Source organism: Tilletiaria anomala, assembly GCF_000711695.1.
Source record: "Tilletiaria anomala UBC 951 chromosome Unknown K437scaffold_5, whole genome shotgun sequence".
NCBI classification, from domain to species: Eukaryota; Fungi; Basidiomycota; class Exobasidiomycetes; order Georgefischeriales; family Tilletiariaceae; genus Tilletiaria; species Tilletiaria anomala.
In genome coordinates, this window is record NW_013547017.1 from 114,131 (window position 1) to 129,544 (window position 15,414).

Here is a 15,414-nt window from a genome sequence, read left to right on the forward strand (position 1 = left end):
CCCTGGGAGAAGGATGCCTTGCTACCAACGTACTCTTTGGTGCAAGGGCATTGACAAATCGTCTTTCTGCGGCGCGCTGGGGTTGGGGAGCGCTGGACTTGCATCTGCCAAACGCAACGCCTTCACGTCGAGTGTTTTTGGCTGACCCTGAATTATTTGTGTGAACACAGGCGCTCAAGCACATGAACATGGACATGCGGCTAGTGAAGAGTCCTAAGGGTAACAAGATCAAGTTCATTGTCTGGCACGGTGGGCGCAAGCACGTTGCCTGCATCCGTACCGCTGCCGCTGCGGTCGCGAACATGATCAAGGGTGTCACTGTTGGCTTTCAGTACAAGGTCCGCGCCGTCTACGCGCATTTCCCCGTTAACATGATCATTGCAGACGACCACAAGAGCGTGGAGATCAGGAACTTCCTTGGAGAGAAGCGGGTGCGCAAGGTTGACATGAGGAAGGGCGTCACCATTCAGGAGGACAAGGCGCAGAAGGACCAGGTTCTCGTGGAGGGTAACGACATTGATGAGGTTTCGCAATCGGCAGCAGACATGCACGGCGCATGCCTTGTCAAGAACAAGGATATCCGGAAGTTGTGAGTGTTCACGCTTCATGAGTAACTGGAGTTTTTAATCGTACTGGGTAGCTTACGTTTTATCGCACTTGCAACGTTTAGCTTGGATGGTCTCTACGTCAGCGCGAAAGGCCCGATCGTTCAGGCTGAGGTTTAGATGAAAATAGGGGCGGGACCATGCTCTCACCAGCCTTGTATGCATTGCTTTTCGGAGCACCCACGAGTCACGTTGTGCTATGAGCAATATGACATTCCGTTGTACATCATCAATTACGGACCCCGTGTACGTGTCCAATGCTTGAAGTGTCATGTATTAAAGCCGTGACGGACGATGTCGAAGCACAAGCGGAACGCAGGAGGTATTTGCAGCCGCCACTGCCTATGCGCGCATTCGGATCGAGGTCCAATGATACAAATGATGTGTTTCCTCGGTAGACAGACACATGCACGCACGTCGTGTGCCAGCAGATTCTGAGCTACGCCTAGCATCGCTAACGGACGCCCACTGGCGGATTCGGAACATTAGCGCATCAGCCCTGACACATGGCCAGCATGAGTGGTAAGTCAGGGACGGCAAGGTGAGCATGCATCATTTTGACCATCTTGCTCCCTCGACAGTTGACGAGCCCTCAGCCGTTCGATGGGTCCCGTTGGAGTCCGACCCTGAGTTGTTCACGGCTGTTCGTGACTTCAAGCTCGCGATATTCGCAGCTATGACCGACTGACGTACATGACTTGTGCACCGGGCCTTGCAGTGGGCCCACAAGATGGGCCTGCAGGAAGGCACTTTTCAATACTACGATGTGTTTGGTCTTGACGATGCTTTACTCGACATGGTTCCAAGCCCAGCTGAGGCGGTGTTGCTCCTCTTTCCGGTATCTAAAGAGTACGAGGAAAAGAGGTTGGAAGATGACAAAGACATAGATGAGGCAGCCACCGCCGAAGCGACAGGTGATTCTCTGTGGTTCAAGCAGACCGTGAGCACGAACCGGCGAATCTGACACACTTGTACGGTGTTTGGTGCTGATTTCCCAAGCACACTTCCTTGGCAGATCGGCAATGCCTGTGGCACGATGGGCCTGTTGCACTCGCTCGCTAACAGCTCTGCGCGGGAATGCATTAAGGCTGACTCGCCGCTTGCCAAGCTGCTCGAGAAAGCTACATCGCTTTCACCCCGAGACCGTGCAGCCTTGCTTGTTGAATCTCAGGAGCTTCATCAAGTTCATAGCGACATTTCAGCCCAGGGGCAGACGGAGGCACCTTCGGCTGAAGCAAATGTGGATCTACATTTCGATTGCTTTGTTCGAGACAAGAAGACCGGCGAGTTAATCGAGCTCGATGGACGGCGGAAGGGTCCCGTGCATTGCGGAGTGCAAGTGCCTACGCAGGAAGCCTTGCTCAAGACTGGTACGTTTTCTCCATTTCGACGTGAGACCGGACATTAATATCTATTTCATCGCTCTGCTGCGCAGCTGCCAAATGGATCCAGGAATCTTACATGAGCTTGAACCCAGAAGAGCTGAACTTCAATCTCATCGCTCTTGCGCCGGTGCAGTGATCATCTAGTCGTTCATCACGCGCGGTTTCCGACGAGAGACCTTTCATTGCTAGAGACATTGCGTAGTAATACAAATATGCATGCAATCTGGATGTACTCGGGTTAAACAGCAGTGGATAAAATTAGCAAAGGATGGCAAGGGATGCAAAAGTAACGGTCTGCCGCCGTTTTCTTGCATGGTCAAGTGTTCACAGGGCAGCGTTTTGGGTTGGCGGGGTATCAAATGTGAGCTGGTATTTTCGCCGGGAACGGTTTGCTTTGTCGGATAGCGTCACGATCACGGTGGTGTAGAGACGACTGAGCTGGGATTCAAAAGCGTCGGGTTGAGCTCCGCCGTTCTGCTGAGATGGCAGAACCGCGGCGGTGCACATTGTCATCGTCAAGGACTTCTATTGCTGCCATCCGTCCGTTGATCGCGTCGCCACGAGTATCACTCTGCCCCTTTTCGAGGTCGAGCTTGTCCAGCTCTCCTTGCGTCGCCGCTTCCCGTGCTGCTACAGGTGCCCGGTTCGCCGCTGTCCCTAACCCGTCATATCGCTGAGCAGGGGTCAGCGAACATGGTGAAATCTCAATCTGTGCCGAGGAAAGTGCTTCAGGTACTTCTCCTGATGATTTGGTTGACAGGACCAAAGGCTCTGGCGGGGGCAGCTCGATGTGAGCAGGATGTCTTGGAGAATGGGGTATGAATTCCCAGCTGCCATCGGCACCGGCACCGTGAGACCAAGTGTCTGTCCGATCTGAAGCACTGCGGACTATCCGTTGATATCGATTGTCAAGGTCGCTTCCGCCAGGCCAATCCAGCTCTCGAGGCACATTTGATATCACGAGACTGACCCTTCGGCGCTGATGGAGCAAAAGTTTGCTCTCGCTCACCGGCAAGCTCTTTGGTACGCTTAAGACATTATTGTGCAAGGTGACTCCACTGGAAGGCTCAACCGCAAGGAGCATATTCGAGTCGTTCAGCCGAGCGGCGTTGTGGAAAGGGGCGACGGAGGTGCCGCCGGCTACCACAACGCCGTCTTGTTTGGGTGGCGAAAGGCCGCTGCCGTTGTCGCAATGCCTTCGTAACTGGCCTACAGTGGCCAGGTTGCCACCGTTGCTGCCAAGCCCGATGCCACTTGCCGTCTGCGCAAGGCTGGCGCTCCTGCTGCCTGACCGCCCGGAAAGCGCCGACACATCCCCTATGGAGACCTGTCGCTCGCCTTCTGCGTGCTTTGGATAGTAAGTGCTACCTCCCGAGAGGTTACCTCCGATGTTTGCCCACGCTGACAGGCAAGCGAGCGTCCCCGAGAAGACGTGGACGTACACGTTGCACACCAGCATAAAGCCGAGGGCGCGCCCTTGTACTGTGCAGAAGATGACGATGAGCGACACGAGAAAAAGCGTTGGTGTGATGTAGCTGAATGCGATGCCGAAAAGCAGCTGCTGCTGTTTGGCCCAGGACAGGTTGCGCGGTGGGGTCGCGAGCGTTGGGCTGCCGCGACTGGCGCCCCCTCTGAGGGTGGTGAACTTACGGATCATGAAGATGTTGATGTAGATCGAGCTGACAAGAGCGGCGCCGTAGGCGAGCAGATTGACCATCAGCCGGTATGGGAGGGGTTTCTCAGAGAGGCTGAGCGTCAGCTTGCCGTCATCCTGGCCGGCGGTCTCAATGGCGTCGAAGCCGTCATGCAGAACGATGCAAAATGCGACCAAGTCGAGGATTTGCATCGCCGTCGGCAAGGCAATGACCGTCAATCGCTTTCGTCGACCGGCGAGCGTGACCGGGTAGAAAGATGCGATGCGGAGACACATGGCCCAGCGCACGACCCACGGGACAATGAACAACATCGAGTTGGACGCAACGTAGTATGATGCTGTCTGCGCAGAGCTGCTCGTGGTCCACAACATCTGCGTTGCCCAGAAGACCTGCCGAGGGCGATTCGTAACGATCCTTTTGCTCAATGTGTGCGCTTCTCTACCGACGGGCAGTGATGATCGATGTCACTCACCGTGTCTAGCGCCGAGCCAATGACGCCGAGCAGCATGGCTAACCCAAGGAGCCAAACAACAGGTGTTCGTCGCTTGGAAGGTGAGAGACCATCTTTCATGAGGACGACACAAAGGAGAACGAAAAGTAGGGTAGAAAGCGTGCTGTAGAGGATGATGTGGGCCACGCCTTGCTGAACGAGCGCCAAGGGGATGGAGTTGCTCGCGTTGTAGCCGTCCGAGGAAGGACATTTTCCAACGCTGGCCGTAGGCGCCTCGTCCACTATAGGAAACGACATGGCGCAGCTGGATGCAGCTGCGATGCCTGTATATGTGGGAGTGGTGCTGCGATGATGGAGGTGCGTCGCGCTGAACGCCGAATAGCAGGCACTTCGTTTGTTAAAGTTGCTCAAGTATACAGCATGCGACTGCAACCCAGGCCCGCTTGACTCCTTGCTTTTTGAGATTGTGGAGGGAGCTGATGACAGAGGGGATGGATGTCGATCCGGCGCAGTCAGAGTAGCGCCTGGTCGATGGTGGAACTATGGTGTGGGAATGGCAATTGCGTCCTTGCAGAGCTGCAAATGGTTGCGAATATCTATCCTTCGTGAATCATTGTCCAGGAGGTTGATGCGAAGCGCTGGTATCGTTTGAGGCTTGTGCACCATGGTTCGCACCCCCACCAAGTCCGAGGGCGAAGATCATTCACCGTTCACCCGCTGAATTGTAAAGATCGAGGTAGTGTTGCAACGAAGCAGCTTTCCTGCTCATCTAACCTGGTCATGAGCGAGTAATGATGCGAGTGGATAGAATCAGTGGATAGAATAGGATTGCCCGGTCGTCTGGGCAGAGACCGTCCTTTCACACTGCCATCACTATCAGCAAGCGGCTGGGGGCACGTTGCTGCTTAATTGGCGTGCAAGCAGCGCGGCAGCGCGGATAAAGAGCGCACAGGAAAACAAATTCTCGACTCGTCGCTGACCCCGCAGATGGGGTGGACGGAGTGTGTAGTGTAGTGAAAGTCGAGGATAGTCGCGGCGAGTGGGTATGGATGGGAGCGATGAGCGAGCACGGCGCCAACTAGGGTGAACGGCGCTAAAAGCAAGCTAGAGGAGGATGTAGTTGCAATTTCCTCTAAAAAAAAAACCCCCAATCCACCAGGGTGGGCCGCTGCTGACTGGCCTTAATAAACCCAAAAGATTAACCCTCAATGTCCTTTTTCGTCGGAAGGAAGCGGGCGACGAAACAAGAAACGTCGCGGTAGCAACGGTGTTATAAGCCAGGAAACAGCAGTATCCTCTTGAAGGCTCTTTCTTGCTTGCGAACACGGTTATACAGCAAAGTATCCATCCCGTCTTGTCGTGGTGGTCGTCCGCGTCCCAGGCGTGGCAAACCCTGTGAAAATGCGAATTACGATCATTCGATTTCATTATTCATACGCGACCACCAGTTCACAGGCGCAGCAGAATTAGGTTAGTTTTCGTGTACCCGACAGTGCAGCAGTGCTGTGCGACTGGAGGGCCAACTATGGAATGCAGAATTAGAGGACTCCTGCCAAAAAGAAAAAGAAAGCAAAAGGCGATAATAATAAAACGACGCAAGGGGATCCCACCAGTGGCGCAGCCCCGTAGGCCCGAAGGGCAGCAGCAGCAGCGCCTTGTGTAGGACAAACAGCCTGCAGGCTGGAGCAAGACCCCTCGTGGCACTAGGGGGCACTGTGCAAAGGCGCGTTAATTCTCCATCCACGACTTTTACGCAGGCGTGACCAGAGCATTGTAACAATGCGCTCCATCAGGGCGACACAAATATATGTATGTACATTGCGTCCAGATCTGGCAGCATCCAGGCCCGGTCACAGAGCTGCGTGCGACGATGCCAGTGCTGTGCCCTGCTCTGCTATGAGATACCAGCTGACTTTTGCTGCTGTACGCTGGCAGGGTCCAGCCTCGACTACCTAAATGTAGATGGGCTGATCAGGTCCCAGAGCTGCCAGATACTCCCGAAGATAACTTTTGTCTCAATTCTGGAAGATCGCTTTTCTGAGTCTCTCCGGCCACTGGGCCTCGTGGTCGACGCACACACACTCTCTCATCCGCGCTACCTATCTCCCACTACCTCCCTGTTTGACCGCGCCACTGTCCTCCTCCACTGCCGACCGAGCCAGGTTGACTTTGATACTGTATGATACTGACCGCTGTAATTCGCATTTGAGATGCAGTCAAGATGCGGCCAGGGAGAGTCCTCGCCAGTGCAGAGACATTTAGGCTGAAATTGGCAAAATGCAGCAGGGACTGGTCAGGTTGTCCACTATCCAAGTGGATGGACGATAGACTGCCGACTGGCCGCTGTAACACCAGGCCTCTCTCAACGACCAGAGTCCCAAGGCACAATGAAAAGACTTGGAAAGGCAAAAAAAACTCCGCGCTGGAATCTGCTAGAGCGCTGTCAACGCGAAGAAACCGACAGTCGCTCTGCACTGTCCTGCGTCCTCCGCCTTCCCAGCTTCCAGAATCCTGTCCCCCATACACAGTTCTTTGTACTCTGGCTCAATTCGACCGATTGCAATAAGCTTTCCCCAGATTGCGACGCGGGACGACGGACGTGTTCGGCTGCATCCACAGATCCACATGCCATGCGATTTGGGAGGTCATGCGCTGATGCGGATGAACGTTAGCAGGACTTGTCCAGCGTCAGGCGTCAGCGCATCAGCTTCGAATCGCGTCTTGAACGACGCCCCGAAGCTCAATGAAGGCCTTGCGGCGTCCCGATCGCATCATCAATGGATATGGTGAAGGCACTCTTCAAAATGAAGCCCAAAGATGGAAACATATGTTAAATGGAACCTGCAGGCTGTACGTCCGCAGGTTGGACTGGAAGGCAGGACAGAACGCGAAAGACATACCAGAAGACAAGCGAAAAATGCTGCACTTAACGCGCAACTCGGCGAAACTTCGGCCGCCGGCGCGCTGTCCCCAGTCCTGACCTGTTCCATTTTTCAACCTGTCCTGGTGGGACTCCAAGGCATGGGCTGTCCCGGATTCTTACAATGTAGGGCGCACGCCCAGTCCCCAGTGGGCGCTGGGCACGGAAATGGCAGTGAGGGCCGTGGAACCAAGGTGAGCAGGGATGGGCGCAGCGAGAGGCAGTCATTCACCCAGCAAGCCTCCTCCCTTCTTCAAAACGGACGCAGGCCAGACAGTGGTCAGACTGCAGGCTGAGAACCTCTCACAGTCATGACATCAGAGTACCGAGCTGCGTCGAGGGGGATCCAGAATCCAAGTACATGTACTGATAGGCGCACGCTGAAGTGCTGCAGAGTGCCTACTGGCCCTGGCCATGCTGCCCCGGGGATTTACCTGGGAGTTCGGGAAGCTCGCACCGGGGGCCAACCCGAGCCAGACTCAATTATGTCATTGATTTCTGATTCCATTGCCACCAAAGAAGTATGTGGAAGCCACCTTCACATTGTTGCCTCCTTGTTGAGCTCGGTTTCTCTCTGTCAGATGTCACAGCCTCTAGCACTCAGCGTCGTGTGCTGTGCAATCTGTCAGCTCGCGCCTTTGCTGCCAGCCCATTGCTCAGAGCCCTGCGCCAACCGTAATCTCATCGCGCGCAAGGGTAGTGATTTTTCCTCGGCAGGCCGGACGCTGCAGGCGGCTGATTCCACTCAGCTCGAGATCGCCGCTCACATGCAGGCGCATGGATTGATTTAATGGCAAGCCCATGTTCCAAAGAACCAAAGCGAAAAGATTCCATGCGCGTCGTCGCGGCTGTGCACCATCATGTTATCAATCGCAAGTAACACCAGAGCGTACCGTGTTTATTTCTCTACGTTATGGTAGCGCATGTACCCAGCTTTACCAGCAGTGGCGTCTGCTTTGGGTCGCGTGGCTCTCCGATATTCTGCGGTGGCAGCTGCAACGTCGGCGGAAGCTCGTTGCCGATCCTGAATAAGCAAACGGAGCAGGCAACGTGCGCGTGGTCACAGTGAGGTTCACATTGATGAAGGAAGGTCAAAGTCTGCGTGCGGTACTCACGGCTTGACGCTTTGCCATCCCACCAGAGATGTATGGACGGTAGCGCAGCAAAAGTGTTTTGAGCGCTTGCTCGCGAATGCCTTTCACCCTTAGCCAAGCAATCAGTTGGTCCAGCTGCAATTGGAAGTGAAGACTGTCAGCATGTGATAAAAGTTTCTCAGCGCTTGTGCACAGTCAGCTCACCTCCTCTGGATCGTCATAGACAGCCCACTCATTACGGCTCAGCATGCCTTCCTCTCCACCGTACTCGTCTTTCATGCGTTCCTGCACCTCCATCCAGCGCCGAGGCACCTCGGACAATTCTTCCATCTCTAGCATGTCCTCCTCGCCGCAGCCTTGGACATACAACCTGCCGACAAGGTACTGCGCCTGTCCTTGAGCGTTGAGAAGTGGCTTTTCTCCCACGCCGTCGAACCACCAGTACTTCTCAAAAAATCTGTCCCGGCCGAGCGGTACGAGCCGCGGTGCAAGCGAAAGCCGCCGGAACTCGCGCTCGATCGCCTCCTCGCGACTGTCCAGCTTCGCCTGTTCTTCGTCGAGCCTCTTGCGTTCGTTGTTGAGATGCTTCGACTCGGCCAGCTTGAGTTTCTGCGCAGCGCGCGCAGCCTCCTGCTGCTTCTGCTTCTCTGCTTCTGCTTCCTTTTTCCTCTTGGCAATATCTTCCAGCTTCTTGCGACGTGACTGGCGAGCAGCCCGGTGCGTGCCGTCTTCATCGTCATCATCGTCGGCTGCCGCCTCGTCCTCCGATTGCAGTTCATCATCCTCTGACCCTGAACCTGCTATTCTTGAGGCGTCCCCTTCGTTGCTTTCCTTGTCATCTTCCTGCTTCTCTTTGTTCCAACCCTCAAGTTCTGCGCGCTCTTCAAGGCTGCAGATGCAAATATATTCATGAGACAGATGTTCTTCGCTGGCACAGCATAGGAGCAACACTCACATCCTCTTCCGAACTCTTGACATTTCGATCCTCTCCTTGCGCAGTTCCGTGAGCTGATTGTCGCACTCGTCAAAGAACCCTCGCACAGCTTTCGTCATAGCCGCCTGCTCCGCCAGAAACGTAAAGATCCGGAGCCTGTCCTCGAACGCAAGCTGCAAGTACCGCTCCAAGGGTGCAGCATATGTGTCTGCGGTGAACGCTTTCGCCGCCACCTCTCCATCCGTGCGTGGGAAGCATGGATCCACGAGCGCATCCGGATGCTGGACTCCTGTCAGCAGGGATAAGATGGCTGCCAAGCGAGGAAAAGTCGCCCGGTCTCCGCAGTCAACCAGGCACCCTACGAGAGCCGCATCCCATCCTGCCCGGCTGCGATCTTGCACGAGCAGCCTAGCTCGCCAGTTCTTGCCTATCTGCCGTGCTGCATCACGTACAGCCGCAAATTCGACATCTTCATCCACCTCGCCATCGACACAGCCGTTGCCGGCACCTTGACTCGCCGGCGCGCCGCCAGCGCTCGCGCAGTCATCTGTGTCAGACGCGAGCTCGTCCACCTCCTCGCTGTTGGCCCTGCTGCCTGCTGGCGTCCCGTTCGCAGCGACGACAGCGGCGTTCTCGGCAATAGCGCTGGCTGCATTTCGCGCTGCCACGCGTGCTGAGACAATCCGCTCTTTTGGCGCTCCACATCCCGAGCTACCAGAAACCGAGCGCGTTACCGTCGCCGACGTCGTCGTCGCTGGCGCCATGCTGTCCCCGATAATGACGTTGAGCAGCGTGGCATGCGCCTCAGTGATCAGAGTTGGAAAAGCGTCTGGGGAATCGTGCCGTAGCGCCGCCTCAAAGTCGTCAAGGGTGAAATTGCTCAGGCGCAGAGCTTTGCCGCAAGAGATTAGGAAGTGGTACGCGCCGATGAACCGCTCGAACCACTCGCCGGCCATGCGCCCGCACGGATCGTCGACTGCCCCACGCTTGGGCTTCGGTCGATCGCGTCGTCTTGCGACCTCCTCCTCGAGCATACGCGATGCCAGCTCGCGGTTGGTGATCGCGCCAAGGTCGAGATCCTCCCATGGAAACTTGACCGTCTTGCGCTTCTCCGCGCGCCGCTTCTCTTCCTCTTCCTGCCACACCTTTTCCTCCTCAGCAGCAATTTCCTCCGCGCTTTTGGTTGGGACATCCTTCTTCCTCCTCTTCCTCTTCGGCTTGGTCTCCTCTTCTTCCGCGCTTGCTGCGTCGTCCGCCCCAGGCTCCTCTTCGACGACTTTCTTACGCTTCTGAAGCTTCTCCTCCTTCATTTGCAGGTTCTTGCGGCGCACCTCGTCACTCGGGTTGATCGGGATGCCATAGCGATGCGCTATGACGTGTCTCACGATCCAAGGGGCGCCGATCGACGCATCGCGGACGACGCAGGTGCGAATGTACTTGCGCAGAATGGTCTTGCTGAAGGCCAGACGGTCGCGTGAAAGGACTTTAGCGCGGACTTCCATGAGACTACCGGTGAACTTGCCATCGTTGTCGACAAGCTGAATGGCATAGAGGTATTCCGCAGGGTCGTCCACAGCGATTGCTGCCTTGGCGTCGATGCTGAGATCTGTGCCGATGCGGTGCAGAATCTCGACCGGGTGCACATGCGGAAGCTGGCTTTTACTGGGCGAGCCGTCGTTAATGCTAGCCATGCTTGTATTGTCGCTTGCCTCAGGTTTTGCTGCGACTTTGACTTTGCCCTTCTTGCCACTTGACGCCTGCAATTTCATAAAGCCCGCAACGAGATCGTGGGTCGACTGCCCGTCCGCAACGCGCTGCTGATGCTTCTTAATGAGGGAGCGACTTGGGAAGGCGTCCTTGATTCTCGCGTGGTAGCGATCGCCCTGCACCTCCACGAGCACGCTCTCATCGGGCCAGAAGCGGTCCTTGAAGCGCTCGAACAGCAGATCGACTAGGTTGTCTAGCCGTCCCGTCACAACGAATTGAATAGAGCGCAGCACATGGCCTTTGAGCGCCTCGGGGAATCGGCGGTGCAGCTCTTGCGCTTCGCGTCGCTCTGATTCAACAGCTTGCCAGTACGAAAGGCCTATCTTTCCGGTGAGCTCGCACTGGAAGATTTTTTGATTGTAGAAGGCGAGCCGTGCAGCATATGATCTGGAAAAGAAGCGAAGTTGGAGAGCATGTCACGTAAGTATAGCTTCGTTGCAACCGAATACCGATGTGAGAGGTGACTCACTCATAATCCAGAAATATTTCTCCCGTCTTAGCAAGGTAAAATACCTCTGGGTCAGGTAGCTCTTCCTCCTGCGACATGGCTCTGGCCGTGGCAGGCGAGCAGGTGTTGCTATGCCCCTTTCCTTTCCCTCTGCCCTTGCCAGCTGCCGCAGAGGCTGGTGCTGACGAACCAGCGGCAGGGCTGCTTTCGTTGCTCTCTGCAAACGTGCCTGAGCGTTCTGCTTCTTCTAATGCCATGACGGCTGCGAGGGCACGTGGATCTGGCGGAGGGATGTGCTCGACGAGCTTGCGTCTCACGAGCGGCATTGTGAAGAATGCTTTGCACTTTGATGATCTGATCCGGAGTGTTTTCTGTATGGAGGCCTTTGGCAGTGATGATGAGTTTCTGATCGCGTGTGGACGCCACTGAGCTTCTGGTTTGCGCGTGATGGGGCCCTGGTACGTGGTAAACCCTCTGCAACAGTTGCAAGTATGAGCAACCTGGTAAAGCTGCTGGATGGTTTGCACGTGTTGCTGCTTTGAGACTTTCAGTCCGCGCCCATTGCAAGTCGAAGACAACTAAAAGACGCGCTACCTTCCGAAGAAAGTTGCGTGCGCGGTGTAGCAACGTGGCAGAGATTTAAGGCAGGATGATGTTCGCAACGCGAACGAAGGGCCCTTGTTTGTAATGGGGACGTATCGGAGCCCTCACGGGAGAGTCGTGCGTGGTAGGCGAGAAGCTATCAGTATGTTCGACTGGTCATCTAGTTAATGGACAAGGCCGACGAGCCCTGCGCCTCGAAGGAGCCCTGCAGAGTGAACGATGCTAGATGCAGCACGCCGGTTCGGCATGAGAGGATACGAGTCTTTGGATGGATGAGGCGCGAGGAGATATGGAGAACAGGTGAAGGAAGCGGTGCTAGGGTCGTTTCCTCAGCCCCCTGACAGAAGCAGTGGCTGGAGCGAATTCGATGGAGGTGATCACACGCAAAGACGTGAGCCGGTGCGTGGAAGAGAAACGAGCTGGATTCGTGGAGAACCCATGAAAGCGAAAGAGGCAGACCGAGGGGAGGGAAGAAAAGTGATGCAGAGAGGATAGGGACGATGAGGAGGAAAGAGGAGGGGAGGGACGGAGAAGCGCCTGCTTGGGGGGGGGGACCGCCGCCAGCCAACGCGACAACGGCCTCTGTGTAGTACCACAGCACCACGAATCACAATGACGTCCGCAACAATTTGACACAACAGCAGCAAGCAACACCAACAAGCCGCCGCCGATTCGCACACCACAATGCTACACGACGAGCTGGACGTTCCCTCGCGCCGCCGACTGCCCATTGACAGCGCGATGGATGTGGTGTTGGACGGCGATGCTTACAGCTTCGACTTGCCGCCCAGAATCTCCTATCCAACCTGGCTTGACGTATGTATGTGGGAGAAAGACATATGTGAGGGATGATCGAATTGCAAGCAAAAGCAGAACAGCGTGCGCCGTACTGCCGCGTCGCCCACCTACATCTCCGCCGAAAAAAGACCCCGGCCAACAGGCAGCAGTTCACACTGCCCTGGTGCCTGGCTGGGTTGAGTGGAAGTTTGCAAAGTGGCGCGCGCACCCGAACAGTCGCAGTCGTTCGCTGAAGATGCCGCTTCCAACTCAGCCCCCTCCCCCAAGGGCCAAGAGAGAGCAGAGCGATGTTCAACGCTTTGGATTATACGTACAGCCAAAAGGCGAAAAAAATCAATAATATGTTCAATGCGCCATCCGCGCCCTGCCGTTCCCTCTCTCTCCTCTTCGTCATCACAATGTGGACTGTCCAGCATCGCTAATACTCGTCTCGCATCTTCCTTCCAACCTTCGATGTGACACAGTACGCACATCCCCCCACGCACATTAAGCATGTCTGGTCTCGTTGCAAAGCTTGCGTAGCCTGCTACCGCATGGACGTGTCAGGAGAGGTCCGATGGTTATTGCAATGTGCTATGGTGTGCACGTGCAGACACGGAACGAGCCCCCGACGATTCCTCAGCTCCTCGCTACCTTTGATGTTCTCAACGTGAAAGAGAACCGTCCACGGCGGCATAACAGCGGCTATCGTTCACGCGCATCGCAACCATCTCGGCAATATATTTAACACTTCTCACCTTGCTTGCCGTTTAGACCTGTTGGAAATCAGCTCAAGGCTCTCATAACTGACCTACTATTCCAGTTCTATAGACGTCGATGTCGTCCAATCAAAGACTCTGCGTGCTATGCGGTTGTGAAAGACGTTGTTCTTCTGGTGCGAGCTTTCTTTTAGACACTATTACATCACGGCTGTTGCATGCCAGCAGGGGATGTCACTCGGCCAAAGAAGCAAGCGTCATGTAGACGCGGACGCAAGGAGCGGTCTCGTTACAGAGCCATGCTACAGTGAAGACTAAAGGTGCATTGGATGTCGCTGACTTCCGATCTACAATGGGTAAGGGGGTCTGCAACTTCGAACTACGCAGACGCCACATCGTTGCAAGCTCTCAAAAGCTTCTTTCTCTTTCTTGACGTCCGTCGGCGTACCGCGACCGACAAACTCGCATTTGCCGGCAGAAACCGGGAACAATCTCGCCGACGTCTTGTCGCGCGTAAAGTGCCCGCACCGGTCCTGGATGATGTAGCACATGTTGGGCAACGTGAGAGGGGGGATCGCGGGGATGTATATAACGGACGCGTCGGACGCGCCGGTGTGCACCGACTCCCCAGAGTGCACCAAGTCGCAGCGCCAGAGCACCATGCCGCCCAGTTCAACGGATGGGGTGGACGTCATGGTCGACGAGAGCGGTAGGTGGTGATGCGTAGGGTCCGGCAGCTTGCTATCATGGCCCAGCGAACACCCGATGAAGTCGGAATTCTCCGTGTCGAACTTGATGCACAACATCCAGTCAGCAACAAATCCAGCAGCCAGCGCCCCACAATTCTGCACATCTCCGCAGACTCACAACCCAATTGCTCGCCTGCAAAAGTCGACGCCACCGTGGCGTTTCAGGCGAAAGAATGGCCGAAGCATGATGCAAGCCGAGCTCTCCTTGAGGAATGGCAGCACCTTTAATGCCCCTTCGTGTTGGTTTCGCTCAGGCTCAGCCAGCCTTGCCAAGTCCTGAATACGCTGCACTGACTTCTACCTCCATACATGCTTGTTTGCAACGTAAGACGCTGCTCCTCGTTCCAGATGTAAAACGGCGTAAGCACGGAGGTCATTTATGTCATGTTCTGCAGCGTCCTTGCACCACTCACAGCGTGCATCGACCTGCGACTTGGGCCAGTACAACTCGTACACTTGCGGATTGTCCTCCGGAAATCCTTGCGTCGGGTTGGCAGCGGCGTATTCGCGGGTTCTGTTGCTTCCATTTGAGCGCCTTCTTCGGCTTGATGCCGCTCTTGACGACAGCCCCGCCGCGTTGCTTGATATCTGCGACATGATGTCGCGTGAGCCAGCTTTCGATATGAGATGATGTACCCCCACCACTTCCTACGATGGTATGCTACGGGTGCTTGGCGTATATGAACACATTCTCATCCAAAGCTTGCGTCATCTCGGCTTTCTCTTTGATCACAGAGATGATGTTGCGCCAGGACTGCTGCGATGGGAAGGAGTGCTACTCATCGCGGACCGGAGACTATTTGAGTGCGGCGTAGCGTGGCAGTGTCCCCGGAAAAGGAACTAAAGACGTCGGCGATTGAACCTTCAGAATTGGGCGTAACCTTGCTTGGGGGTTTGAAATGAATATCTGCGCCAGCGGGAGCATCTGTCGGACTGCTGACATTATTGGAAGCTCTGGCTTGCGAACAAGCGTCGACACGAAGTCAGAAGGCGCGCCTGCCGGTCAGGGAAAAGCTGGCGGAAGCACGGTCGGAATTTCTCGCGAGCATGTTTTAGAGATGGTCAATAACCCTCAGAGGTGAAGGAGCGCATGTATGTCATATTAGAGTCGAAGGCCTCGTATCATGACTGCAGAATTCTACTTTATGTACAGGCGTCGTCTTGATACCGAGGTGCCCGGCTGCATGTCAACCTCGGATGGAGCTATGTGGTAGTGTCTATGAAAAAGTCGCCTATTCAAGATGCCGATCCCTACGAAAGCACGTGGCAAATTCGGGTACTTTTTCTTTCAAGACGCCGAGCCTCTC

General features: G+C 55.4%; 5 protein-coding genes across 5 annotated transcripts; 2 read left to right on the forward strand and 3 right to left on the reverse strand.

Annotated features, from left to right (window-relative positions):
* Nucleotides 1–167: 167 nt before the first annotated feature.
* On the forward strand, nt 168–725 carry K437DRAFT_219642 (putative RPL9A-ribosomal protein L9.e; the record flags this gene model as incomplete). Its single annotated transcript, XM_013390325.1, has 2 exons — nt 168–589; nt 671–725. Coding segments are annotated over 2 exons (477 nt in total), but the record flags the coding sequence as incomplete, so codon positions are not given.
* Nucleotides 726–1,066: 341 nt separating this feature from the next.
* On the forward strand, nt 1,067–2,239 carry K437DRAFT_253581 (cysteine proteinase). Its single transcript, XM_013390326.1, has 5 exons — nt 1,067–1,127; nt 1,187–1,248; nt 1,324–1,545; nt 1,621–1,975; nt 2,041–2,239. The coding sequence occupies exons 1-5, from the start codon at nt 1,112–1,114 to the stop codon at nt 2,124–2,126; spliced, it is 741 nt and encodes a 246-aa protein (XP_013245780.1). The 5' UTR covers nt 1,067–1,111; the 3' UTR covers nt 2,127–2,239.
* Nucleotides 2,240–2,588: 349 nt separating this feature from the next.
* Nucleotides 2,589–4,796, reverse strand: K437DRAFT_132990 (uncharacterized protein). The gene is made up of 3 exons (XM_013390327.1): nt 4,118–4,796; nt 3,000–4,034; nt 2,589–2,761 (listed from the first exon to the last, which is right to left on the reverse strand). Exons 1-3 carry the CDS (start codon nt 4,391–4,393, stop codon nt 2,675–2,677), a joined length of 1,398 nt encoding a protein of 465 aa, XP_013245781.1. The 5' UTR covers nt 4,394–4,796; the 3' UTR covers nt 2,589–2,674.
* Nucleotides 4,797–8,010: 3,214 nt separating this feature from the next.
* Nucleotides 8,011–11,807, reverse strand: K437DRAFT_133069 (uncharacterized protein). Its single transcript, XM_013390328.1, has 4 exons — nt 11,281–11,807; nt 9,066–11,198; nt 8,132–8,999; nt 8,011–8,040 (listed from the first exon to the last, which is right to left on the reverse strand). The coding sequence occupies exons 1-3, from the start codon at nt 11,583–11,585 to the stop codon at nt 8,306–8,308; spliced, it is 3,132 nt and encodes a 1,043-aa protein (XP_013245782.1). The 5' UTR covers nt 11,586–11,807; the 3' UTR covers nt 8,011–8,040; nt 8,132–8,305.
* Nucleotides 11,808–13,705: 1,898 nt separating this feature from the next.
* K437DRAFT_266148 (uncharacterized protein) lies at nt 13,706–14,704 on the reverse strand (the record flags this gene model as incomplete). The annotated part of the gene is made up of 4 exons (XM_013390329.1): nt 13,706–14,149; nt 14,226–14,340; nt 14,409–14,439; nt 14,521–14,704. 4 exons carry the CDS (start codon nt 14,702–14,704, stop codon nt 13,706–13,708), a joined length of 774 nt encoding a protein of 257 aa, XP_013245783.1.
* Between the last annotated feature and the right edge of the window lie 710 nt (nt 14,705–15,414).